General features: G+C 52.3%; 10 protein-coding genes across 10 annotated transcripts; 6 read left to right on the top strand and 4 right to left on the bottom strand.

Annotated features, from left to right (window-relative positions):
* Positions 1-1,052: 1,052 nt before the first annotated feature.
* On the top strand, positions 1,053-1,592 carry NEUTE1DRAFT_102036 (uncharacterized protein; the record flags this gene model as incomplete). Its single annotated transcript, XM_009854033.1, has 1 exon — positions 1,053-1,592. One exon carries the CDS (start codon positions 1,053-1,055, stop codon positions 1,590-1,592), a length of 540 nt encoding a protein of 179 aa, XP_009852335.1.
* Positions 1,593-3,127: 1,535 nt separating this feature from the next.
* On the top strand, positions 3,128-3,529 carry NEUTE1DRAFT_102035 (uncharacterized protein; the record flags this gene model as incomplete). The annotated part of the gene is made up of 1 exon (XM_009854032.1): positions 3,128-3,529. The coding sequence occupies one exon, from the start codon at positions 3,128-3,130 to the stop codon at positions 3,527-3,529; it is 402 nt and encodes a 133-aa protein (XP_009852334.1).
* Positions 3,530-4,736: 1,207 nt separating this feature from the next.
* NEUTE1DRAFT_44305 (uncharacterized protein) lies at positions 4,737-4,916 on the bottom strand (the record flags this gene model as incomplete). Its single annotated transcript, XM_009853283.1, has 1 exon — positions 4,737-4,916. The coding sequence occupies one exon, from the start codon at positions 4,914-4,916 to the stop codon at positions 4,737-4,739; it is 180 nt and encodes a 59-aa protein (XP_009851585.1).
* Positions 4,917-6,001: 1,085 nt separating this feature from the next.
* On the top strand, positions 6,002-7,602 carry NEUTE1DRAFT_102034 (uncharacterized protein; the record flags this gene model as incomplete). The annotated part of the gene is made up of 4 exons (XM_009854031.1): positions 6,002-6,702; positions 6,800-7,167; positions 7,296-7,418; positions 7,478-7,602. 4 exons carry the CDS (start codon positions 6,002-6,004, stop codon positions 7,600-7,602), a joined length of 1,317 nt encoding a protein of 438 aa, XP_009852333.1.
* Positions 7,603-8,753: 1,151 nt separating this feature from the next.
* On the top strand, positions 8,754-9,422 carry NEUTE1DRAFT_111200 (uncharacterized protein; the record flags this gene model as incomplete). The annotated part of the gene is made up of 1 exon (XM_009854030.1): positions 8,754-9,422. The coding sequence occupies one exon, from the start codon at positions 8,754-8,756 to the stop codon at positions 9,420-9,422; it is 669 nt and encodes a 222-aa protein (XP_009852332.1).
* A 2,958-nt stretch (positions 9,423-12,380) lies between these two features.
* Positions 12,381-14,752, top strand: NEUTE1DRAFT_45681 (uncharacterized protein; the record flags this gene model as incomplete). The annotated part of the gene is made up of 5 exons (XM_009853353.1): positions 12,381-12,672; positions 12,730-13,017; positions 13,107-13,363; positions 13,446-13,745; positions 14,057-14,752. The coding sequence occupies 5 exons, from the start codon at positions 12,381-12,383 to the stop codon at positions 14,750-14,752; spliced, it is 1,833 nt and encodes a 610-aa protein (XP_009851655.1).
* Positions 14,753-17,074: 2,322 nt separating this feature from the next.
* On the bottom strand, positions 17,075-19,759 carry NEUTE1DRAFT_147346 (uncharacterized protein; the record flags this gene model as incomplete). Its single annotated transcript, XM_009854029.1, has 1 exon — positions 17,075-19,759. One exon carries the CDS (start codon positions 19,757-19,759, stop codon positions 17,075-17,077), a length of 2,685 nt encoding a protein of 894 aa, XP_009852331.1.
* A 1,246-nt stretch (positions 19,760-21,005) lies between these two features.
* On the bottom strand, positions 21,006-22,244 carry NEUTE1DRAFT_111197 (uncharacterized protein; the record flags this gene model as incomplete). Its single annotated transcript, XM_009854028.1, has 2 exons — positions 21,006-22,151; positions 22,242-22,244. The coding sequence occupies 2 exons, from the start codon at positions 22,242-22,244 to the stop codon at positions 21,006-21,008; spliced, it is 1,149 nt and encodes a 382-aa protein (XP_009852330.1).
* A 705-nt stretch (positions 22,245-22,949) lies between these two features.
* On the top strand, positions 22,950-24,614 carry NEUTE1DRAFT_123231 (uncharacterized protein; the record flags this gene model as incomplete). The annotated part of the gene is made up of 1 exon (XM_009854027.1): positions 22,950-24,614. One exon carries the CDS (start codon positions 23,018-23,020, stop codon positions 24,512-24,514), a length of 1,497 nt encoding a protein of 498 aa, XP_009852329.1.
* Positions 24,615-24,628: 14 nt separating this feature from the next.
* NEUTE1DRAFT_147343 (uncharacterized protein) lies at positions 24,629-26,518 on the bottom strand (the record flags this gene model as incomplete). The annotated part of the gene is made up of 3 exons (XM_009854026.1): positions 24,629-26,128; positions 26,207-26,433; positions 26,510-26,518. 3 exons carry the CDS (start codon positions 26,516-26,518, stop codon positions 24,919-24,921), a joined length of 1,446 nt encoding a protein of 481 aa, XP_009852328.1.
* Between the last annotated feature and the right edge of the window lie 111 nt (positions 26,519-26,629).

The following is a 26,629-nucleotide window of genomic DNA, read 5'->3' as shown; positions in this document are numbered from 1 at the left end:
TATCACTCAGACGGTTTCGGATCTTACCATGGTTACTGTTTCAGCGTAGGGTGGCTACTGCTACTCATTTGCTTTCGCTCACCGGACAAGACTTGGACATCGCTTAGATATTCTAGTCCGATGGTCCCAAGTACACAGAACATTTAGAGAAGGATACCATGAAAAAGAACAAGACGTTATCCCTCTCAGCCCTCCGGGCAATTTTTCGTCGTCCCACGACGGGAAAATTCGACGCTGCAAGAGTGCGAAACTGCGCGCAACGGCCAAGGGACGATGCAAGTCCTTGTTGGTCATGGCGGAAGCTAACGTGGCCTTCTGCTTCTCAATGGCAATCGGCCACTGGGCCTCAGGGCGGTTGGCGTTCTGGGTCCGAAGGCCGCGAAGGCCGCGAAAGGCGTGAATGGCCCCCTCCAGCTGCACATAGGTAATGTACCTTTGGTTTGTGTATCGCGGCTCACTTTGACAGGATATCTCTCGAAGACCTCATCTACCTCCCGTCGTCAATCCATTCCTCCTTACCGACGTCAACGATCTCTTCCTCGTCAGCGACCTCAACGATCATGTCGCAGACTTCCTGGTCCTTGCTCCGATGGATTGCCTTCTCGGGAAGATGGCCACGATTATGTTGTCCGGCAGATCTCTCCCGTCCAGCCGTCGATCTATCTCGTCTTCGTGGTCCCAGCGATCATGTCCCTGACTTCCTGGTGGTCCAGCTTCTCGGGTAGATGGTTACGGGACGGTCGATCATACGGGCCGAGCCGCCTCACTGTCGCACTTGGCGATGGTGGAGCCTGGTGGTTTGGTAAGGCAGCCTTGTAAGTGAGTGGCTTGGCAAAGGCGTCGATATGTTTCCAACGGCAACGGAGCAACGGCAGATACTAGGTCTTGCATTTTCTGACTCCAAGGTCAATTCTTGCAGGTTCTCTCCGGACAGTTCTGTTCTTGCAAGTTCTCTCGGGGCAGTTGGTTGGTGTGGTTGGCGTTGTTGGCGTTGGCGGTGTTAGTGGCGCCTTTTATCAGGGCAGTCCTTGACTGTGTGGTCTCGTGGCCTGATGGCCTGGTGGCCTCGCAAAGACGTTGGGACTGATCCAACAGCAGGAGCTTGGGCTAATGTTCTTTCTTCTCTACAGACCAGGAAGAGGGCAACATCAAGTATATGCACTCTTTCAGCTGCTTTCACCAAAGCCGCTCATGGCCTTGCCACGACCCAACTTGCCGACCACCATGTGCGACTCCGCGTTGGTCGGGCTAGAAGCACCCATAGCAACATCAAGCAAGACACCATCTGGGTCGAACCCTACCTGAAGAAGCAAGCTTGCCTTGATCTCCTCAACACGGTACCTCCCGGCCGCACCATCATCTTCGTCAACAACAAGCACGCTACGGATGAGCTCGACGACTTCTTGTTCAACAAGAGAGTTCCAGGGAGATACTCGGTTTTCACAATTACCCGGCGCAGGAACAGTTCTTGCATGTTTTCCCGGAATAGTCTCGTGGAAAGCAGAGTTGTCTTAGTCGAACTGAAACAGAAGTTCAGGCTGAGCAACAACGGTGAAGTTCGGGGACCAGTCCGATTTGGGCGCAAAGATTAGGCCCACACCACGAGTAACACGCTCAGGGCTCCCAAAGCATCTGTTAGAGTGGCTGTGGTGGTCATGACCGGCAAGTCATTCGGAAGCTGGATGGTTTGAGTGATCACTGGGCTAGCACGGTCACGGTCACACGGGTCCCGTAGGCCGCGAGGCCACATTGGCATTCGTTGCCCTTGTACGTGACCACTCTGGCTGAATCATGCAATCCATGTGGATGATGGTGCGGCCTGGCGGCCTGTTGGCCCAGTGGCCAGTTTGAGGCAAACGCATTGGTTTGCCTGTATCTCCCAGCAACGGAGGGGCAATAATCAGATCTTGCACTTCCTTGCCTCAGGGTCAATTCTTGCAGGTTCTCTTCTGGGCGGTCCTTGGCCAGTCCTTGACCAGAAAGTTTGGTCAGGTGAATGTGGCCGAGGCCAAGCTGGTCTGCGAGAAAGACTGCGCCGAAGCGAATCGGTTGAGGTCTCGCTTTCCGTTTGAAAGATTGGAAAGACCACTGTGGCCGAAACAAATAGTACGACCGATTCGGTGAGTATACTCCTCGATGTTTTCAAGATGCTAATTGTCGGCAGGTCGTCGTTGTCGATGAAAGCATTGTCGAAACCAGTGTTGTCGAAGCCGGTGTTGTCAAACCCGCGTTGTCGAAGCTGGTGTTATCGAAGCCATTGTTGTCGAAGCTGGTGTTATCGAAGCCATTGTTGTCGAAGCCGGTGTTATCGAAGCCATTGTTGTCGAAGCCGGTATTATCGGTCGTCGTCGTCGTTTGAGCCGTCCCTGTCGCAGTCCAAGCCGTTGCTGTCGAAACTGGAGCACATTGCCGACACCACTGTTGTCATCCCTTCTCGGGTAATATAGCAGTTTCTCAATACTACGGAGACAGAGATCATCGAGCGAGGTTTATACTATAGCTCCTCTTTTGCGCCTTATCCTTGTGAGGTGGTTTTCGCCGAAGTCGCGGTGGTTGCAAGTCAGGCCGAGATCATGAATGATGCCATAGACTGATCGGTCAATCCCGCGGCTATGGCTCTGTCGGTTTGACGTTTGCAACCTAGAACAACGAAGGCCACTGGGAGAGTAATGCAAGCCTGGCAAGAATACGCTACCGACGCCCGAATTATTACAATTGACGGTCATCGCGACTTGAACGACAATAAATAATCCAGCAGGATTAAGGGCATTCGCTATTCCTCTCCGGCGAAGGTCGCTTCAATTCTACCAATGAGCAACAAAATCGCATACCGCCAATGAATAATAAAGGTCAACGAGCAAATAACTAGACCACCCGACTAACACCGCACTCTCGTTGAGATGCAAAGGCGTTTACTGTCGCTGCGTTCTGCGCGGTCTATCAACCTCGCCCGCTGAGGTCAAAAGGGCTTTGCTTCCGCCACCAGGTCAATCAGCAGCTCGTTCACAGGTCCGATCACCACCCCGGATGGCCGCGGCGGCATTTCCCATGTTTCCGGCGGCCACGGCCACGATCCGGTCAGGAAAATCGTACCTCTGACAACACCAACCTGAAAGCCGGTAACCAAATGCAGAACCAGCGCGCGATCGGCCGCCCCGAAGCCCAGTGCCACCAGCGTTTAGAGGCAATCAGAGCCCCCAACACCGATGAGAACGGCACATATGCACCCATAGAGCGGGTTATTCCGACCAAACTTGAGAGCTGGGTCGAAGCAACACCATACCGCTATGACGAATTTGCCAACCGCGAGACCGACTGGGACAGCCAAGCTTGCATCTACGAGGGGGATGGCGAAGAAGGCGATTCACCTCTCTTGACCCTCACCAGCACACCAATCTGGCTGGGCTTCGCTTCCAATACGCGCATCAACGGCACCAGCACCAGCACTCCATATGGCACTGGCACTGGCACTCCTATCCCACAGCATATTCGTCCATTGTCCGGACATTCTGAGGCTGTCGCTCTCTAGATGGGTTTCAGCCATCCAATGGGTGCCTTGACAACAGGGGAGGCCAGAATCGGCTTCAGCCTTGATATTCTTCGTATCCTCTGAGACGTACTGCTGGAGGGAGTTCGGAGTAGTCTGGCCCGTCGCCAGGAGACCATCTCAAGGAGATTGCCGGTGGGCACAGAGTCAAGATCCTCGTCACGCTCGGTGTAGAAAGAGGAAGCAAGACGTCTTTGGACCAATGCTCTCCTTATAGAGGGCCTGTCTGGTCATGTGGGTACGGTTCGCCATTCCCTGGCGTTGTGAATTTGGGGGTTCAGGTTTAGTTCCCACGAGAAATTGTGGGCGTAAACTCTACGGCCTCTGGCAATGATTTGTTGGACCTGGATTTGGAGCCAACCATCATGCAATATGTCCCACATACCACTCAGATTTCTCCCTTAGCTCTCAACAGTGGCCATTTCTCTTTCAATGATCTAGACTTCGGGATCAACATGGGGGTCTCTGCCTTTCACTTCGATAAGGAGAGAAACTTGGCTTCCTAGTTCTCCAGTTCGGCGCCTCGAAATCGCGACTGCTTCCGAGTCTCGAGAATCAAGGACGGGAATTTTACTCAAAAAATACGTCACCCACATTATCTCCGTTCTATCGGCTACTCCAGAGTCCCTCAAATGGTTGTTTTGAATCAAAGAATACCGTCTTCCCTAATTCGGTTCAGTCTACTCCTCACGCAACTCTTAATCGAGCACTCCATGATCTTCCTAATTACTAGGCTCAGGCACAGTCCGGCCTAACTGTTGCGCCGATTAATCCACACCAAACCCCGCGAGCATTTAGCTGTCGTCGACGCCAAGTGCACAAGGTTCAGCAGGTTGGCAGCTCCGGACTATGGGCAATGACAATATTGCTCCTTGAGCAGGGTGACCAAACTCCTTCACTTCCAGTTCCCGGTACGTATTCATGATGTCGATGGCCCTGGCCCCAGCACTAGCATGTCTAAAACTTCTAGTCGGAGTATTGAACGAGTGACTTCACGCCCTACACCTTGTCGACCAAACGGTAGACCACCTACAGCCCCGAACCGTCGAATTACCAAACAGCCACCATCACCGACAACACCTCACGTACTGGAGAACCGAGCGATAACACAGAACCAGACACCTCTTACAACCCAGCCTGTTGTTGATACGCCTACTCAGCAGCCAAGCGCCATCAGCGCACCGAATACTCAAGTACAGCCCCCAATCACTTCTGGCAATCTTACCAACCATGGCCTGGCTGACTCAAGGTTTGCGACCAGTCCGCTCAGCGCCAGAGAGTTCTTCCATACCAGCTCCTCCTCAGACCTGGCAACCTGTGCTGTTTTTCTAAGTAATCCGGCCAATCCCAAGTGGCTTAGCTGCGACATGTCAGTTCAGTGCCTATTCTGCCACCTGGAAAAGGCGAGCTTAGTTCTAAAAGCCAGTTCACTGAGCCAGTGGGGAGGCTGCAAACGGTTGTCGTAAAGTGACTCCACAAATGGAAGTTGGTACACATGGCGGCGTGTCTGTGTGGTTCTTTCCATGGGAAGTGGCCTGGTGGCTTCACGGGTGGTTGTTGCGGTCTCAGAGGAGGTCTAAGAGTTCGCGCGAGGAACACGACGACCAGCCAGAAGCAGCATCTTGCCAATGCACCACTGCTTATTTCGAACAAACCTGAGGCTCGCGCCTGAGTTTTCTCCCCCTACCTCCTAGAATCAAGCTCAGCCTCGACCCATCTTCAGTCTCGGGGTCTCGACACGAACATCAAGCAAGAACCCATCTCCTACAACAACAGCGGCATGTCCTTTGACGGCGCAGTGGCTACCAGCTTTACTTCTACTAGCTGCTACCAGAAAGCCTTCACCGGAGCAGCAGGCGGGCCCGGCTCAAGGTCATGATGGCTCCGGTCACGTCGTCGGTAGGTCAGGCCACGGCAGTAGAAGGGGGCCAAAGGAGGTTAGTCCTTTCCAGAGACATCGAGCATAGAAAACTATTCATTCCTCTGCCCGAATCGGATTGAGGGTAGCTGAGAAGAGTATGTGCTTGATATTGCCCTCTTTCTGGTCCCCGTTGGGGTATTTCCGGAGACGGGGATATCTCGACAAAACCCCTTTTGTCTTGGACACAACGTAAAGTGAACCCGCCTTGCTGCATCTCGTCCGGATGGTCAACCCGGCCCGCGAAAAGCCGGATCCGAAGGAATTGGGCGAAACACAGCTTTTTAAATCTCTCCCCAATCTTAGGTAATAGAATTTTACTATATTCCAATCCCTCTACGCCAAATTTTATCGGTATATTTTTTTCGTTCAATGTTGAGCCAATATACAACGTCAAAATTTGTCGGTCTATCTCAAGCGTTCAATTAATCATATTTCAATAATCGTCCGCATAGTCAATCACTATATAGCGGATACGGCACTTAGCCACATGGTGAGGACGCCCTACGAAGTCGATTAGACGACCGGGAGAAGCGATGAGGATGTCGCAACCTTTCGCGATTTGCTCCATCTGCTCCCTGGCGGATCCGTTATCCATGAGGTCGATGGGTTGGCCCAGGGCGGTCCATGAAATCGATGAGACGACCAGGAGAAGCGATGAGGATGTCGCAGCCTTTGACGAATTGCTCCATGTGCTCTTGATGAGATGGCCACCAAGGCCTTGGCACTCTCCTGCTACGGCGACTGGCCGAGTTCACTTGCCTTCTTCTCCTCATATTTGCTCGGGTGGTGCCGTTGCTAATGTTGATCTTGGGCTTGACGCGGATGCTCATGCGGAAGTCAAGCTCGAGAGTGGGAGTGGGCAGAGCGAGCGAGGCGGCAACATCGTCATCGTCGAAGTGGTGGAGAAGGTGTATCTGACCTCTCCACCTGGGGTTGGGGTTGGGAACTGGGGCTGGGGCTGGGTCGTGGGACTCTTTCACAGAACCATCCACCTCCTGAATCGCAAATCCACCAATTCTGAGGCCAAGTTGGTGCAGGCGGGCAGCCAAGCTTCTGTGCTTCTCCTGGCCGAGGAGAAGTCGCCAACGCCGCCGGAGCCGCGGCGCTGGAACTCTCCCCGCCAAATGGAGAAGAGCGCGACCACCACCACTGCCGCCAAGTCAAGAGGATCAACAGTCAAAATGGCAAACTACGTAGAACCGCAAACGACTACGGATAAGAACGAGTCGGCTGTGTCTGTCGACTACGACGCCTTGGACGACTCTCCTACCGGTCATCTGGCCAAGAAGCAGCGAACCACTCCCTCACCAGCAACCCCCTCAACCCATCAGTCCCTCACCAGCAACTCCCTCAACCCATCGCTCCCTCGGCCGACCACTCCCTCAACCAGCCCCATTTGGTGAGGTCAGGTATTACCAAGATGAATACGAGGAGGAGAAGACAAGTGAGCTTCAGAAGCCGAACTCATCCAAATCACAAGATAACACCCGAGGTAGCGCACAGAGACCTCGAGTGCGGTCACCAATTGCGCTCAGGGTGACCCCATTGCCGGTCCCGACAACAAGGCCGATCACGAGGCCAAATCAAAAGGCGAGCCTTCTATATCGGCTGACATCTGCCGCTTCAACTGCCAAACTAGCTGCCTCTTTGGCCTACGCTCGCACAACGGTTCCCGTTTACCTCACGAACAGCAACTTTGGTCCCCCATCAAGACTGCGTTGCCGCCTAGACGCATGTCTGGTTCTGGTGTGTCGACCTTCCAGCCGGTTTTCATATACCAAAACCCTGTTATTGGCCTCTCTTCTGTTGTGCACCAACCGCTTGCAGACTTTGAGAAGCTCAAAGCCCTGCGTAGGTTCAAGGCAGTTTGTGGGCCCCATTCCAGATGTGAAAGATATCAGCTTTCTCGAGACCTCGCAGCTATCCGCCCTTCATCGAGCGGTCTCCAAGGTTCTTCCCACTATCCAAGGCGCTCCAGGAACAGGAAAAACTTTTACCAATCTCTGGAGGCATTCAGAGTCATGCTTGCGACTGGAGTCGCCAGAAGCGTCCAGCACGTAACCCGCTCGGCCGCCCCTCGCGGTCGCTGCTTAAACGAACCATGCCTTGGATCAGTTGCTCGGCAACAATATGAGAACATCCGCTCTCGGAGTACTTTATCATGCATCTCAGCCGGTCAGACAATTCCCCCCACCCAATTATCGACCGTGTCCAACAGCTCGCCGACGGGCCAATCCATTGGGTTCCCTAGAGGCCCATCGACAGGTTCCTTCCAACCACGTACTCCCAGCTTTCCTGATTCGATTTGCATCTCGTTCAGCTTCCACTCCACCTTTCAAAGAGCCCTTTCGGGCTACTTCGGTTCAGTCTACTCCTCACGCAACTCTTAGTCGACGTCATTGTCTCGACAAGAACGGCTGGCTGCCTTCTCCCTCTCCGATGCCACCTCATTGCCGATGGAATAGTCCCAAGCCTCGTGTCGAGCCTTTTGGCCCATCCGAAACTACTGGCTTACGCCCAGCCATGCTTCACATTGTAGAGCTTGCTGACCACGAGCCTCCACCCCTATCCAGCGCTACTGCGTCTCTGCGGCCAATTGGGGCCACAGGCCATCACGATTGCGCAAAGTGGAAAGTCCAGTTTCTTACGCTCCTGTAAAGGCAATGCTCGTGTAAGGACAATTTCCGAGATTAACAAATGGATAGACTCTGGCAACACTGCGGCATACCTGATCCCCATCATTTCCACCAGTCGCCTAGTTAAGACTACCGGTTGCTTCGCCAACGATGCCGACAATTATTGAGCTGTCTCTACGTTCTAGGACATTCACTACGTCTATTACACAATGAGAAAGTCGGCCAATATCAGAGTCAATGCCATGGCTGGCTGCGTAACCGATTACTGTTGCGGCTAGGGTCAAGGGTACTTCGTACCAACTCTCCAGGCTTCAGCCAAAGCGAAGACATATTCTGCGGGAGGCAAATCATTATTGGAGAGTCCACCGCGGGACACCGAGAATGATTGCGGGACGCTGGGTATGAGAAGAAGAGATGAAGTACTCTCGGTGTGTTACAAACACTGGATGAAATGACGGCCTCTCGACAATACACTGACCTTTTCTCTGATATCGACAGAACCTGTCCAAGGTTTCCCGCAGCCTGAAGTATCTCCTATACTGTCACTGTGAAAAAAAGGGCGAAGAACGGCAGATCGAAGTTGATGACATGCAAAACGTTGCGCACCGGACACCAGTGCCGCGAGCAGTGGTAGGGGGCGATGTTCAACATGGTGGGACACTTTTCGGCACAGAAGACGCACAGCGCAACGTCACGCTCTCTCTGGGTTCTCTCACCATGCGTTTTGACACGAGGCATCATCTTGTTGAACAAGTACTCGTCAAGCTCATTGGCGATACGTCCACTGTTGGCGCAACGATCCATGGAACGAGATCTGAGTCAAGAAACTAGAGAACTGACTGGGCCAACATCGCTAGTGGCTGTTACGAAGGATGTTCAGAGTCTAGGTCTTGCGGCTATCAGACAGAGAGTTGAGGAGATTGAAGCAGGCCTGCTTCTTCATATGATGCGGCACGAGATGCGCATGACATTGGGCATCTCGCCGCTGCACCAACCAAGACCAATTTACAAGGCCACTGACTGCCCTGAGAGAACTTGCAAGAATTGCACTTGGTTCTCTCAACTGACCACACTCGGGTGGCCCAGGTCTGCCCCAAGAAAATCTGCAAGCATCGACTTCTCCGCCAATGCTGAGCTCCAGCTTGCCCGAGAGGGATCTACTCGTGTCGAACCCATCGACTCTTTCAGGACCGCTGACCTACACCCAGCCATACTCTGCAACGTGAAGCTTGCAGGCTACGATATGCCCACCCCCATTCAACGCTACTGTATCCCCGCAACCGTCCTGTGGCAGGAGAGTGTCAGAGGACTAAGGTAAATCATCGCAATTAAAGAAATTACCCAGGTGTCATGGGGATCAACTGTAGTAAAGTCGCTGTTGATTAATCAAAAAGCAAACCAGTTGAAGCATCGCAAAACAGCTCCAGAACTTGAGCCGAGGCCAGATCAGGCACGATTCGTTCAAGTTTGACTGTGCGGCCAAACGGCAAGAAGCCTGGCTTGTTAACCGCGAAACCATCGTTTAGTTTCCTGCTGGAGCAAAGCAAAACCGTTTGGTTCGATCAAACAGTTCTTTGTCTATAACGAACGATGGGCTGATCCCATTTGCCTTAAGGAGCAACGCGAGGCGGCTTGAAAGTGTCATCCTGGGAAGGGCCCGTCTGCTAGAGAAGACGGCCGTAGCTCTCACCCCAGAAGTTATCCTAGGACTAGGAATTCTGGGGCATAATTGTTTGTTGGGACCGTTAAGGAGAAAGAGGTTGACAAATTCTGGTCAACGACGTCCAGTCCACAGAGAAAGAGAATTGCAAGTTTAGGGCCACTAGATTTCGACCCTAATGGAGAGGGAGGTTGGTGGTTTGACTCACCACTCGTCATCCACGACAGACTGCTCAATCCCCCGCAACACGGCATTTCCTTGAACTGAATCTCGACAGACACTCCTTCCGAAAGAAAGGAAATTTGAAGTTGTCATCTATCACAGGAAGGGATGAAGCTTTCAGGAACCTGTTCGATCTTTCTCCTGTCTTCCACCATCATATGGCCCCTTCCCCCATGGACAAGAAATTGGCCATCAAGTCCTGTCCGTTCCACTGGTCAGTGGTTGCTCGATGGTGACACCGCTCTCCTGTCGACAACAAGTGGCCAGTTCATGTCAGTGCATTCGATCCACCAAACACTAACATCCTCGAGACAAGTCAGGAGGTCTTCAGCCTCAACAGCATACTTGGTCCCCCCGGAGCCGACAACAACCGCGCTTCCAAGCTCAACAGCAACCGTGCCTTCAATCTGAACTGGCCTGTCTGGATTTCACCAGTGGCAGCCCCATGTCCGACTCTCCGTAAGTTATTGTGAACAATCGGGACAGCCGACGTCTGCTAACCAACGTGTGTCCAGCTTCAACCTCCGCTGTTACACGCCTTCACGAACGTTGTCCCGCCGGCCGCCGAACAACACCTTATGCTTCTTTGAGGCTTCACTCTAAAATTCTGGCTACTGAGTATATGGTTCAGCCTCCCCACGCTCTCAGCATGGTTAGCACCCAGCGTTCGCTCACCCAACATTAGTATCTGCCACTCATACCCAGTTTTCGCAAGCTAGAGGAGGCCATCGAAGCACTTGAGCGGCTGGCAGCGCATAATTAAGCCGGGCCGGTCATCATCAAGACCGTCAACGCCGTCAACGCCAACAGCGCCTCCAATGCCAACAAAGCTGTCAACGCCAACAAGGTCATCAGTGTGAACAGCACTGCCATGGCGGCCATGGTCGACACGACTATACGGTTAGGGGTCATAAAGCTGCCGACGCTGACTCCGGCAAGGCCGACTGGCCTTAGCAGCGCAATGTTTGCTGCGATAAATGGGCAGGATGAGATGCCCTCTAACGTGCAGCTGGGGCGTTGTGGCTTGCCTGGGCGGGCTACGGAAATGGGGTCTTCCGGGGCTTCTAGCCTTTTGGCATTCTAGCCTACCAAACATTAACGGCCGAAAGGTCACCTAAAAGGCCTCGAACCACAACGAAATTCCGATATATTCCCCGACAACAACAGCAACTACGCCTTCAAGCCGACTGGCTGCCCAACTAATATCTAACCGTAAGCCAAGGTCACCATTCGGTTGTCTAGGAATATACATGCTCCCAAATGGCGAGCATGTTTGTTTCGGGAGCCTTACGGGTTTTCGTCCATGCGGCCAAGCTCTGCTACGATATTGGACCGGTTCTCAGACGGTCGTGCCGTTGAATTTCAATGGCTGTCGGGGAAACAACGAAAGTTGTCCAATCCCGAAAGCAAGATGTCTACACACATTATCGGATCCCATCTTGTTGAATTTTGCTAACCATTCCATGGCCTTGATACTAACTCAAAAAGATCCTGCGCTTTTCTATAAGTACATAAGGTTGACGGACCGGTCGTTCTTTCGCTACCCGTTCAACTTTCCGAGACACAAATGAAGCATGAATTGCTTGCACCAGATACATACCCCAAGTCCAGGAACGTCAATCTGGCGACTGGATAGACAAAACACCAATGGCTCCGTGAGCTCAAGCGCCACCAAGACCAGGCAGAAACAACACTTCCGCGGAGAAACAGCGAAGATAAATGCTCGGGTTTCTGTAGCCGATGGCGATGCTACTTTTATGGTCTCGAAACGCCTCTTTTCTCTAATTTTTTCAGCTATTGAGTTTTGGAGGCAATTGGACACCCGAAACGGAGATCCGCAGAGGTGCGTTGGTACTGATAGTGTCTGTGTGGGAGAGTGGAAGACTAATGAGCCTAGGCCCGGCCAGAACGTGCATCAACGTCGTGTCATCCAAAAGCCCACCAAGTACAATGTACGGTTGGACAGCCTATCCGATTATGGCCGTTGCGAAGTGTTGGGCTGATTACCTGTGTGTTTTTCTTGCGACCCATCTAGTGAAAAGCTGAACCTCCTTGAGCCCGAGCCTCTCCTATTTATGGTGTATTTGGCCCACACACACAGCAAAAGGTGTGTTACACAGCTAAGCCATATGCGACAGACAAGCTGACTTTGAGGTAGGCTGCAAAAAACTGGGTTGTATACCTCTAGCTACCTGCTTACGTTGATCAATGTCTACGTGAGTTGGAGATGTAGATATATTCTATCCAAGGGCGCGTGAAACATCCCGTTTCTTGGTGTCTCGTCGCCTGCCTGGTCTGCACACTTCTCCCCGGTTCTTCACTTGTTATTTTCTTTATCGAATTGTTTCAAGTCTGTTATTCGGCACCTACGTCAGCTCGCGATCAACCTGCCCTATGGATTCATCTAGAGGAACTACTTCCTACAGGGGTCACGATCGTCACGACTGGAATCACCATGTCGATGATTCGCCACAGCATTCGCCCTCTAGTGTCCACATGCTGGAGGAGAATGTACCGCTCCATGATCAACCGGGACTTACAGATTCTCGACGTTACCCGGATTTGGAGAGAACTGGCTCATCTCTGAGGGGGCTCGGTAACATCAATCATGATTGTCCTTGGCAGCCAGGACGCTCTAGACGTATCCTATATCTCGGTTACGCTCCTTTGCTCCTGAGTCTGGCTTGTGAGTACATAATCTCCTCGGTATTTGGGGTATACATGTGCTAATTGAAGCTGGCAGGTACTCTTTTGGCCATATACGTTATCTTCAACAGCCAGGGCCAGCTGGTTAGCGAATGGGATGGTTCAAATCGCATGCAGCCTGGTCAGCTCTTGGCTTTCACTTCAACTGCTGCAAATTCTTTGATGATGCTTGCCTACGTTCAGGGATGGGTGTCCTTTTTCTGGATACAAGCACTCAAAGGCAACATGCCTGTGTCCAATCTTCACTATAACTGGGAGGCAGCCACGAGTCTTTGGGGATCCCTCAAATCCTTGATGCGAAAAAGGGCTCGCCGCGTCAGTATTGGTGAGTTTGACTTCATTTATGTTCTCTCCCTCTACACTATACTCAAGTCTGCGCTTGATCTGTGGTAAACTGATTCAGGCGTCATCAAGTATCGATCCTCGTGGCCACAACGTCCTTCCTCCGGGGCCCTCTTATACAAAAAGGCTCCTACATACAAACCATTAATTCAGAGCTCCAGGGTACTATTGGTCTTCAAGTTCTACCCACTACGGAGGTTTGGGAGTCACAGTCGTTTGATACTCCCAAGTTCAAGCGAATGTTCTCAGACGTAATGAGAGAGTATCAGGCCAGGACTCCTATCTACATTCCCGGGTCAGATTGCAACAATTGTTCCTTGAGTGTTAAGGTAAGTACAGATACCCGAATAATCCGCAGAGGTCGGGCTTTGAGGGAGTCAAGACTAATTTACATATGTGGTATCTCGCCAGGGGTTTGGATTCAGATACGTGAACACAGCCAACCAATCAAACTTACATAACTTTTTGGAGCGCCCATCACCCAACAAATATGGCACCTACACCGTGGACCGTATTTTCAATGTTACAGCCAGTGCCAGCAATGACAACAAATATATTGAGGTTGATATCCTTCGGAAGGCCTCGTATGATTGCGTTGCTAACCTAATCTCCACGACATATCATCTATATCCCTCAACTGTTGAGTATGAGTTGTCCCTTCACGGGCAAAAGGCTACCTTTCGAACAAGCGACTGGCGGAACGACAGTGTTGTTCAGCTGCTGTACGTATCTTCCCATGAGAATGAGGCCTGAGTTGTCTACCTCTTCGAGCGTTGAACCTGGCTGCGGCTGCCGTTTCACTGACGAGTCTTAGAGATCTGTCGTCGAAAAACCAAAGCCGTGAAGATTGGAAACTTTGGTATTTTGGGCAAATAGCTAATCATTTTTGGGGCGCCGAGACGGTCCTAGCCGTGGCCTGGGATAACTTCGTCTTCGGTGAGCCGACGGGGACCTGGATGACTTGGAAATCCACGGCACAGGATCCAAATAACCCGAAAGGCCAAATTCGGACTTTGATTGAGTACAGAGGAGCAACATCTTTCTTGTACGAACAAAATTCTAACAACCAAAGCGCATGCGGTCCAAGTTTCGACGATCCTACGAATGATATTCTGAACGGTTTTCGAGAGCTGGCCTTGCGCCTGTCCATCCGCGAGGCGATTGGGAGACGCGAGGCTGCTGCGGCGGCAGGTAACGTGACAGAAGACAACCCAGCCTTTGTGCAAAAGGTTGACTACACCAGCCATCAGCTCCGTACCGAGTACGCCGTCAACAAGCCAGCCCTTGCCCTAGCGGTAGTGGTTAGCCTTCTCGGTCCTATCTCGATCCTCTCTCTATTTAAAGGCTGGACAACCCTCGGGAGAGACTTTTCCCTAAGCCCATTCGAGCTGGCCAACTCGTTCCTCCTCCGGTCGCCGCTGCCCTCGTCGTCACCTCGGTCAAACAGTAGCGGCGACTCTATTTCCGAATTGAAGCAAAGACAACATCAACTGGCTTCACTCCTTGCTAGCTGCAGCAGTAATGCCTCGGCTGAGAAAGTACTTGAGTCGATCTGTCAAAGAGCAGAGGCGGCTAGTGACGGAGTGAGTGGCACGACGACCAAGGAGCCAGTGGTGCAGTATGGAGTGCTTGACGGTACGGGCTTGCTCGGTTTTGCTATTTCGGATGTAAATGGCGTTGTTCATGCTCGGAAACCGAGAGAGGGAGAGATTCTATGATTTGGACTTTCATGATTCTTACGACTTGGGTTTTCTTGTGGCGTCGTTGGACTTGAAAGTGTTTCTGTGGTACTAATGTGGGATGTTTTCCTTCTAATTATGACTGGTGTCAGGAGATGATGATACCTTACACATGATACTGCCTTGTTCTACCTGAACAATCCACAAATCACCTTGTACCAGCTAGCTGAAAGTTAATAAAACAAGGAGCCTCTACTTCCCTTCGCAAAAGTAGGCAAGAAGGCCTTCCGGAAAGGCGCTTGGTACGATACTTACAACAGGAACGATCTGGTAGGAGATGATAGGGAAGAGTGTCTGCATAATAGAGGCTGCAGAGCATCGATCTCGCAGGTCAGGAGCATACCTCTGCATATAACTTTAACCGCAAATTGCCTCCCAGTACATCAGGGCACGAATTTGCCGGAGCAGTAGATCTCGGAGACCTGATCAAAAAAAAGACGAAAAAATGATGACTTTGGTGAAGACAGCTCGCCTCATGACAAAGGGAAATACTGTCAGCAAGGTACGTAATTATTTCGTTACATTTAAGTTGGACATGGGGGTCGTCAAAATAAGCTTCCAACTCAAGCTTTTCCCGCTACAGCCAATCACCGTCATCATCTTACACGTGTGATATAATAGCCACGTTCCAAGTTCATTTCTCGCTGTCTACACAGTACTTATGTACTTACCGTACCAACCATCGGCACACAAATCATGATACAGTGGGTGCCGGAAAAAAACGCCCAACTGGTCATTTTACCGCAAAACTCGTACAATTCAAGTTACTAAAAAGCAACACCTATAGAAGTATAGTAATCCCGGAATTATACGGTACCGATTACTTTATACTACCTTTTATACTAACTTTTCTATATCGCTTTTCTTGTATAAATGCTCGAGAAAGAAGGTGTCAAAGTCAGCACTCGAAAAATTTGTCAATTTTTACCTACTATAAGCCCCTGTAAGCCCCCTGTAATAAATTTGCTACTTTGCACTTTGTTTTACACCCCTCGTTCACCACCATTTTGAGGCAAAAATATCTGGCTAGCTTACATCTAGTAAAAGAAAGTAAAAAAGAGTCTCAAAGAAACTGCTATCAATGTTTGGAAGAATGTATGGTGGTGGAATCAAAGAGTGGCGATGATAACTTTTGGCTTTTTTTGCGGGGAAATTTTGAGTTGGGCGTTTTTTTCCGGCACCGACTGTAACTGGATCTTGACAGGTACATGTCAATTTACCTAGGAAACATCCATCCACCTTCCCATTACTACGAAGGTATATATATAGTCCTTACGTGGGTACATAAATGGCTCTAGTTTGTAGCATGTCCCATTTATTTATTACCTATACCACTCCTGTCTGCACCACATACACGGTCCATACACCTTCAGTAGCAACGAAAGATATCGATTTGTAACTTGTATCCATCCCTCTTGTTGCCCTACTGTCGGTGGCGTCGTGCCTCCTTTGTGATCTTTGTCACTACTGCTGCCATCATATCGTGGGATGTGTTAACAGACTGAGACCGATCCTAGTAGCGCCTTATGCGTCCCTTCGTCTTTGTGTATTAATCATATCCGTCAAATAAACCCCATGCAACAAATGCAACAAATGCAATACAAGAAAGCAAATAAGAGGCTTTGAGCCAGGGGAGCGAAAGTGGAAGCAAAAAACAAAGGCAAGGAAGTAAGATGTGTAGAGCAAAAGGTCAAGAAAGTAGAGGTGTACGGAACGTATAATTGAAAGTCTAATCAAGACCAGCTGTCGAGATTCAAGAGAGCCTGCAGTGAGCTAAGGTTGGCATTGTGAGCGTGAAAGAGAGAGATTCTGTTGCCAGATCACCACTAGTGTGCATGGTGTGTGCACGGCAATTACAATGTTGTAGGTAGTACTTCGCAATCAGCTGCCATAATGTAGGCTAGTCTGGTCCGCGCTTGAAAGCGAATAAAAAAGGAAAGTGGACATGGCAGTATCTAGATGCCTACAAAAAAGAAGGAACGGTCTTTCCCGCGAGTAGTAAAATGGAAGTGAAAAGGGGGCCTCGAAAAGGCGTACAAGATTAAATTAAACGAACAAGACAGCGAGCGCCATTGTATGCCCTAAGTAGTGAAAGCCGGATCAACCTTTCTTCAGAGGAAATAAAAAAAAGCAAATTAGTAATAATACCTCCAAGCACCGAGCGCCAGAGGATATGATATGGAAAGCAAATAAGCAAGATACCCAAACCCCCAAGTCATGAATCCCGCGTGTGTGTGTAAGAGGCCCAGTTCCGGGCAGTTTCATTTACCCAACCAAGTCAGTTGCGAAAATCAATATGTATCACCAAGCATACCCCCCACCACCATAATCGTCATCCCTGTCCATCCCATCCCACTCGGAATCCTCCTCATCATCATCGCCGCTGCCGTCCACAAAATCCTCCATGGTCAACGTCTGCTCCGTCAACTTCTGGTTGTCCAACTGCAGCTCCACCTTCTCGCACCAGCCATGTCTGTAGAGAATCTCGCCCGCTACGTTGGCTTCCCTAGGTGAAAGAGATAATGCCTCGGCTGATAATGATAGCGAGGAAGCCACGGATACTTCGCGTTCGCCGCGTTGGGCGCTGTGGCCGCGCGAGGGCGAGGGTGTGCCGCCGTTGGATGATGAGGAGCCAGAGGATAAAGCTGCGATGCGGGCGCTTCGGCGGGTAGAGAGTGAGGACGACGATCCTTGTTGGGCTTCGATGGATTGGGCTACCCAGTTATCGGTGCGGGACCGTTTGGTAGCAGAAGGGGGTAGTTTGCTCGTTGAGAAGGTGGGTATTATCTGTTGCTTGTTGGGGGGGCGTAATGTGAAGGGTGGCTTGGGGTCTTCCCATTTGCGGAGAAAGACGCCCTTGAGACGGGCTTCCCATCTATCGCGCATTTCGGAACGCTGGCGGATGGGAATGTTGAGTTTGGCGTTGATATCAATGATGCGTAAGCCGGGAAGATCGGGAGCGGCTTTGATCAGGGACTGGAAGAGGTTCTCGGCTGCGTCGGCGGACCATTTGCGCATGTTCTGAAGCTCGAGGGTGCGCAGACTCACTGGCCACTCGGGGACTTCTTGGACGCTGAGAACCTCGTCATAGCTAGGGTCTGAGTCGTTGTAGAATTCATGGTGGTTGTATGTTTTCAGATCTACGCTCAGCGTTTGCAAGTGTGGACAGGCAGTACCCAGGACAGTGAGGAAACTCAAACTGAGGGACTGGTTATGCTTTAGATAGAGATGTTCAAGATGGTAGGCACGGGTCAGAAGGTATTCCGAAAAATCATCGGCAGTGATTTCCCAGCAGTTGACGAGCTCCAACGTCTTCAAGGTTTTGGGAAGAAGACGGAGCAAGTAGTCGTTTGCAATGGTGGAGGATTCAATAGACAGATACTCCAGTTGGGGAAGAACGTTAATGGCATGGGCAAACTCGCTGATCAAGAAGTTTTCGAACCCTTCATCTTCTTGGACAACCGCTGGCCAGTTATGCAGGGGCATCGAAGGAACCTGGAAGTTCTGAAGGCAAAGTTTCTTGAGCTTTGAAAAAGCCGGAGTTTGGTGAATGATGGCAGGACTTTGCAAAGTCATGTCGGGGGTCATTAACCTTCCGTTCCATCTCCAGGCCTCAAGTTCGAGCGGCTTGTGCTTGGTTCCTGGAGGGTCGCCGCCGTTGAGGAAGTTCCACAAAGCGGTGGGATATTTCCATCTCAGGCTCGCTTCAAGAGATCGGAATGGGGCATCGTCCTTTGCATGGAAGAAGTCGATAGACATGAGCTGTGGGACATTGGCGAAGAGGGCTTCCCAGTCGAGGTGTAGCCCTTTGTAAGTCTTGGAAGCAATCTCCTCAACATCGATCCGCAACTTTTTTACTTTCCACCTGTAGCGGTACTTCATCTGTGAGGGATCCGAGGACAAGAGCGCCACGAGTCCATGTGCCATTTTCCGCGTAAGCAAGGGGGGGGAGTAATACAAGGCCGTCAGGGCTGGTTCCGCAAGTTCCCTGCAAAGACGGCTCGCATATAAGAGAATGTTGACAGCATCTCGATCACGCTCAGCGGATGCAAACTTGAAAATCAAGAGCCAGAGCTCATAGGGAAGATGTTGCCAGGGGGGGATGACTTTGGGTTCCTTTTCGGCAGTGTCTTCTTCGGCACCGCCAGAGTGGACAAGGTCCAATTTAGATTTCCTGGACGAAGCGGGCGTGCGTCTCTTAGTGGCAGTCGCCGGCGTGCCTCTTCTTCTCTTTCGCTCTGGGGTACGTGGAACTGACGATTCCCTGGCTCTGGCTACGGATGTGGCCGTTGCTCTGCCCCTGCGAGGAGTGGGGGGACTTTCCTGGTCGGTGTTGACGATGTCATCATCTTCTCCGTCGGTGTCTTCATGGAAGAAGCCGGACCGGGGACGGCGCCGTTTTCCTAGCGCTTGGCGACCGGAGGTGACTGCTCGTGTGTTATTGTTGAGCTCGGTCCGAGATGGACGCCCCCATGTTGATGATATGGCGGACCTGCGCGCGGGTTGCCGTGCATCTCGTTCTCCGTCATGCTCTTCTTCTTCTTCTTCGCTGTCGCTTTCATCAGACGTAGTAGAGGCACTGTCGCTATCGTCGGAAGAGTCTTCACGATAGTTGATGGACGACCTACGCGGGCGAATATTGTGATTTGGAGTGGTGCCGTTGCTGGTGTTGTTGTTATCACCTCTACGGCCGTTGAACGAACGACGTGGACCACCACTGTTCCGGGCTGCCCCTGCTGCTGAATCCCCGCTGCGAGCGCTTCGTCTTAGTGGGCTTGCTGGGCCCAGATTTGATGTCGCACCGCGGCCGATTGCAACACCAACAGCGGCTCCCACAGCACCACCCCCCTGACTCCCGGCTCGGCGTGGCCGCAGACTACGGCCACCACCCACTGCCGCCGCTACTTCTAACGCCTCCGTCGCCGATAATGCAGATCTAGTACGGCTTCGCGCCGAAGCACGCCGGCGGGCCTCCACCTTGGACATGGCTAGCTGTGCTGTTCAGCAAGCGGCATCGAGTGGTGCGAATATTTTGTTTGCAATTGTTTGTTTGTTTGTTTGTGGATATGTACGAGTGCAAAGAAAGAATATGGCAAGGTGCATCCAGCAAGGTTGCAGTCAGTTTGTTTTGTTGCCTTGGTGTTGTTGAAAGACGGATGGTTGCGAGTCGGAAGATGGCTTCGGTTTGCGACTGATGATGAATGGTCCGGTCGCAGTGAGCACAGAACCAGTCCGGAACAGGAAATGGTCAACCCTGTCAGTCAGGGAGTGGGAGGCGCTTTTGGTTTGCTTGCTCACTGTGCGGGAGTGCTAAACCGACAATGCCGTTCGATTTCGTCCCTTTCAACCAATCACGGGACCCAGCCAGCCTGCTGCACGACCCACATTAGCTAATCAAGGACTCATCTCAAACGATGCGACCGACCGAGTTCTTGGAAGTGCAACTGGGAAAAGCCAAAAATCATTGGTACTAAACTAACATCAGAACTCAATGTAATACTGTTGATGTTATTGACTATATTCGTTCCAAGTATCGTTGACTTGTAGCTAACCTTCAAGGATGCAAAATTCTGGAAGGACAGACCTCGAAGCGGATGCAGGCAGAACTCCGGACCTTCCTGGCACGACACTTACAAAGCGACTGCTTGAGACAAAGACAAGAAGGGCCAAGCCGTTCTCGATGCACCGTCAACAATGAAAAATCAGGGACCATTTGTGCCCCGCAATAGAAGAACACGTCCATTCCGTCCATCTCACAACTATATCAACTCTTGGCATTTTAAGGGAGCAAAAAGAAAATAAAAAAGTTGGGAGCACCTCCGTATGCGATGCCGGCAAAAGAAAAGATAACTCGATCCACCCAGGGGTCGAACCTGGAACCTCCTGATTCGTAGTCAGACGCTCTGCCATTGAGCCAGCGGACCTTGTTGAATATCACTTTTGCATGTTCCAACTATAGGAGGACATCGAGGTATCATTTCCTTCCTCACTAATTCTAGTCAGCTGCATGGGCCTGAGTGAACATCGAGCTGCTCAGCACTCGACATCCCATATGCAGCCCTTTTCTATCTTGAAAAGCACCGTGGCCTGTCCATGTGTATTCGTAACGACGCTACAAACGTTCCGTGATCCCTTGACTGTGAACCTCCCTTTCCCATTACCCTGTTTCCCATAAACGCCCGAGAATGCATCAAACCATCTAGTAACAAGCTTGTTGAACGAAAGTTTGTCCCTAGACATTCCTGCCGTCAAGTCGCCTTCCCTTGCTCTCTGTCGGCTGCTTCTCAGCTTGCACCGCCTTATCGTCACCATCGCTGCTCTTCTTCTTCGGGACTCCTCCCCGGAGCGTCTGTCCCTGGCCCGCAAAGTGCGGCTGCTTCGCCGCGGCCGCCTCCCTCTCCTTATCTGCGGCAGTCTTGACAGGCTTGATCTCGTATCCCAAAAAGAGCTTGTTGGGCGGCAGACGCAACGGCAACGGGCCGTTGTTGTTTTTCCTCCTGGGCAGCACCACGTCCTTAACGTTGGTCGAAGTACCCGCCACCGGCGTCGCCGGCTTCGGTGTTCCCGTCTTACTACCCTTCTTCGCCGCCAGCCGCAGACCCTCGCCTTGGAAGTTGCCCACCGACGTGGTGGTGGCTCCTGGTGCGATGGCATCGTAGTTGATGGCCTGAGCCATGGTTCCCTGGTTGTGCAAAAGACCGCCCGCCGGAAGTCCTCCGCCAACAGCCCTTCCGTTGCGTGGTGTGCTGGTACCACTGCCTTGTGTCTGTCGCGAAGGCTCGACGTAGCCAACTGGCGGCGCAAAATCGACGCTGACATCTGTCTCGATCATGCAGACACCCATCTTGGCCGTCTCCGGCTTGACGTCCAGTACCGCCATTTCGTAGATCTCATCGTTGTACTCAAAGTTGAAAACGTCGCCCTTGGTCAGCGCCGCAAAGTTCCGGAAGGCCTTCTCGAGGACGGCACGAGGGTCGCTGATGTCGAGGAAGTTGACCGATTGCGGTTGGAGCTTTACAAGCCTGGCAAGCTCGAGAGATGTCGTCTTGATCTGGATCATGTCGCCCACGTCGAGCTTGAGTGTCTGCATCATCCACTGCGGGATGTAGGCCCTGCCCTCCTCAGCCACGAACTCCAGAACACCGGCGTGTGTGTGGGTGCCCTGCGAGCCGTTGATAAGCTCTAGCATGATGGGCCATTGGACGTGTAGTCGCGAAACCTTGTCGAGAGCGGAAGGCGGGAGCAGAATCTTGGAGCCGTAGTTGAGTTCAGGTCGTTCGGCACCGGGCGCCATGACAAGGGGGTAGCAGCGGTAGTACTCATCGAAGCGTTGCGCGCCCCGAGAGCGACCGGCGGCGCGGCTGTAGATGTCTCCGTACTGCCATGGCCACATGTTAGAATGTTTCAAAAAGATAGAGGGGTCGAAAAGCTGTCTTGATAATCGAGTGTGAGGACAAGGATAGCTTACCATGATCGCGAGGGAGCTGCTAGAGATGGAGAAAAGTAATATTTTGCAAAAAGGGAAACGGCAGGGTATTCGTATTAAGAGGGGAGATCTCGAGGTAAGCTTCGCAGAATAAGTAGTGGTACCCGGAACAGCAGAGTGTGACAAGCGATAGTGAAAGGGAGGTTGTGACGATGTTGAAATAACCTGACCGCGTGGAAGGTTCCAAAGGCAACAACGCAGATGACATAACTGGGCCCGAAAGTTACAGGCACGTTAGGTAATGATTGGGACCCTGGCGGCCTAGCAAGGGTACCTCTATCGTACAGTACCTAGAGGTATCTGCCGCCTCAACGGGATTGGCGGGGTGAGAAGGTGCCGCCGTGGCGTCAGATCTGTGAAACCGTACTGTGGCGCGAGCTCCCCCCTTCCTAAACGCTTAGGTCAGAGGTACCTTGAGCGCTGCCTGTCCACTGCAGAACGCTCTGGACCTTGATGGCAGTGGAGAGCTCCATGTTATCCGTTGGGGGCTTGGGGCTGACAATGGCTAAGGTAGTGATGGAGTTTCTTTACCTAGATTCCCAATTCGCCATCCAGATCCTCTCTAAACACCATCCTCTACTTGTAGGGTTGTCATTCGCCGTCGACCCAGGCAAAATAGTCATCATCTCAGGCCATATCTACATAAAGTCTGCGACACAGAGACAGGATAGGCCATTCTATCAAGACAACATAACCTTTACACGCTGACGTCAACGCCTACACACCAACACACGAGATTGAAGACAACCACCACAACCATGTCCTCCCGCTTCTCCGCCGCGCGCCCCAAACGCGCCAGCGAAGCCTACGCCCGCGCACACCACGGCGAATCGCGCTCCAACGACGACGACACCTCCAGCGGGCCCTCCCACAAAAAAGTCAAGTTCGACGTGCGCAACCCCTCCGCGCTCGCGCCCTCAGCGCACGATGACGACCTCGACGAAGCTGACGAGGAGGTTCTTGCCGCCGACGTGATCGGTGGGCTTTCTCGAGCCACCAAGCGCGGCGCGGTCAACATCGATGGGTACGATTCCGATTCGGACAATGACAACCTGGAAGACCGCGCGGAAGCCCGAGGGAAGAGCCGCAAGAAGGGCAAAGACGCCGAGGACGTGGATCTGGCCGAGATGATGGATAATTACAACAAGCCTTCCAACGGGGCAGGGAAAGATGCCGATGAAGACGACGAGGTAGACATGTTTGGCGACTTGGAAGACGACGACGGTGCTCAACCGACGACAGCCGGTGGTGGCTCTGCGAAGGACAAAAAATCCGTCCACTTCCTTGCCGACTCGGAAATCGAAGGGCAAGACCTCTCTTCCAAAGCTGGCGGAACCATCAACATCAACCCCGCCGCCTCAGCCGAATCGGACGACGAAGATGACGACGAAGAAGTCATAGCAGCCGCCATCGCCGAAGAGGGAGTAGACGAAGAGGTCGGCCTAGGCGGACTGAAGAAACACGCGCCCAAGATTGACGCCTTCAATATGCAAGCCGAGAATGAAGAGGGTGCCTTTGACGAGGCGGGCAACTACATCCGCAAAGCGGCCGACCAAAATGCCGTGCACGATAAGTGGCTGGAAGGCTTGTCCAAAAAGGAAATCAAAAAGGCGGCGTTGGCGCACGAGAAGCGTGAGGCGGAAAGGCGCGCGCAGGAGAGGGAAGATGACAAGATCGCCACTGGGGACTTGCTCAGAAACTTGATCCTGACGCTAGAAAAGGGGGAGACGGCGCTGGAGGCGCTGGCAAGACTTGGAAAAGACAAAACCAAGGGGCCGAAGAAGGTGCCCAAGTGGAAGCAAAAGAGGCAGGAAAGGAAACAGGGCATCGATTCGATGGATGTGGATGACAAGAAGGAGGAGGAGGATCCGAAGCAGAAGAAGATCAGGGAGGCGATTGATGCCATTACTGAGGCGGCGGATAAGTTGTTGGGAAGGGATTATCCGGATATTTACGATAAGGAGAGGGAGTGGTTGGTGAGAGAGTATAGAGCAGAGACGGGCGAGACTTGGGTGGAGCCTACTGCTCCTGAAAAGGAGGAGAAGGAGGAAGAGCAGTCATCGTCACTAAACGGACACCCCAAAATGTGGGAGTTTAGGTGGACAGATGGGAGAGACGGAGGAGGAAGCCAAGGGCCGTATGACGGGCCCACCATGAAGGCATGGCAGGATGCGGGATACTTCAAGGAGGCGGTTGAGTTCAGGCCGGTGGGCGGAGGGGAGGGGGAGTGGTCTAGGGTTGCGGCCTTCGTATGATCATCACACGGCAGATGTTTATGGTTAGGTTTTGTACGATTGTGTGTGATAGTATACCCCCGGTTCGGAATGACGAGAGAATCAAAAGCCTTTATCACCATGCTTGAAACTCCTCAGCAGCTGGTTGTCATTCGTCCCTACTATGCCCTCTCCTGCTACCCCATGCTTCGACTTCGATTCGATTCGTTGTGTGATACAAACGGATATTTGCAGACTCCATGCCATCGCCATGATCAGTACCATGACAAAAAACCATGACTGGGCACACATAAAGCTTAAGAAAACAGTGTTATCATAACAAAGACGCCTTTTTGATGAGCCATCCCAATTAAACGCCTAGACGAAACGAAATCATAACCCCAAGATCATTCATTAATCCTTGTTGCGCATTGTCCCATGACTGTTTAGCTGCTGGTATCCATGCTATCACCGCCAGCCGCAGTAGCCGCTGGCTCTCCCGTAGCACCGCCATTGACACGGAAATCGACCACGCCATCACTGCCGATGAGCCTCTTCTCCGACTCCTGCACGAACTTGACGCTCCTGGCAGGATCGTAGAACAGCTTGAAGCTGCGCTGGACGTCCTCAACGCCGACCTGCTTGGCCTTCCTCTTGGCGCAGATTAGCTGCGACGTCGTGATGAGGTTGCTCGCATACCGGAGGCCAGCCTCGGCGCCGATCTTGGTGAGCAGGGCGAGCGCGTCGGGGGTAAGGTCGACTTCTTCCTCCTGAGCGCGAATCGTGAGAATCTGTCTGAGCTCGTCGGGCGTGTACGAGTGGGTGTTGATGATGGAAATGCGGTCGAGGAAGTCGAGCGGCAGGCCGTGAGGGCTCTTGTAGTCGGTGCCGCGGATCTTGGAGTGGCCCCGGTTGCTGGCCATGATGACAATGGGGGCCAGGTCGGACTCGAGTGCGCGGTTGATGTACGAGAAGCACTCGATGTCGAGCATGTGCACCTCGTCGATGAACAGGACACCGGGCACAATCTCGGCCTTGCCTTCTTCCTTCCACTCGGCCACCTTGGTGTTGATCTGATCGCGGATCTCGCTGCGGATCTCGCCCGTGTCGCCCGAGAAGAGGGCGAGGAAGCCTTGGGTCCTCGAGTTGATGACGTCGATCTCGTGCAGCGTTACTGTGTGGACGACCTCCTTGCGCTTCTGTAGCTCGCCATCGGGACACTGCAGGAACTTGGTGTCGACACCCATGGCGTCGTAGTCGCGCGACCTTGCGTACGATCGGCCCAGCTTGGTAATCTTTCCAGATGACTTGTCTATCGAGATAATGTCGCCGGCCATGACGCGCTCCTTGGTCATAGCATCGATCATCTTGCTGCCCATGTCGTAAATAGCTTCCATGTCGGTCGTCTTGATCGTAAGCTTGCCCTGCTTGGCGTGGCCGGTAACGCTCCGGTCGATCTGAATCTCCACCACCTCACCCTCCATGATCTCACTTTCCTCCTTGATCCTGACACCAATCGACTTGCGGAATGCTTGGGTGAGGGCCTCGGTCTTGGACATCTCTAGAGAGTAAATTTCGGAAGCGGCAAGGGTGGTGAAAGGGACGTCGGTGCCGAGGGACTGGGCCATGCCCATGGCAAGAGCAGTCTTTCCCGTACTGTTTTTTTTCCATAGCTAGGTCAGTACACGACGGTATGTGCATGAGGACTGGCACAACACAGCAAGACGAGCTAACCTGGGGGGGCCGGCGATAAGCACAGCACGGCCGGCAATTTTCCCTTGCTTAATCATCTCGAGAACGACAGCAGCCGCCTTACGCGCCTTCTCCTGGCCGACAAGGCCTTGGGAGGCAACTCTGGGCTCGAGTGTATCGGCATCGACGCCCAACCCGCGGATGTGCGAGTGCGCTGCGATGAGGTTGAGACCCCGGAGGTCCTTACTCTCTCCGACGGTAACGACCTGCTATGGCATGGGCACAAGAGGTTAGCTGGTCTTCCGTCAAGGTACTGTGATGTTGGGGGGTAGGTGGGGAGCTTACAGCAGCCATATTGCCCACTGATTTGCAAGATATTAAATATTGAATATGCCGATTGACGTTACAAAGTTTCCCAAGAAAGGTCGCTTGGGTTTGGGTATCACAGTGGGTGGGTGGTGATGG

This window comes from Neurospora tetrasperma (assembly GCF_000213175.1).
Source record: "Neurospora tetrasperma FGSC 2508 unplaced genomic scaffold NEUTE1scaffold_4, whole genome shotgun sequence".
In the NCBI taxonomy this organism is placed as follows: domain Eukaryota; kingdom Fungi; phylum Ascomycota; class Sordariomycetes; order Sordariales; family Sordariaceae; genus Neurospora; species Neurospora tetrasperma.
The sequence above is the reverse complement of the archived record's forward strand: the minus strand, read 5'-3'. Positions and strand labels throughout refer to the sequence as shown.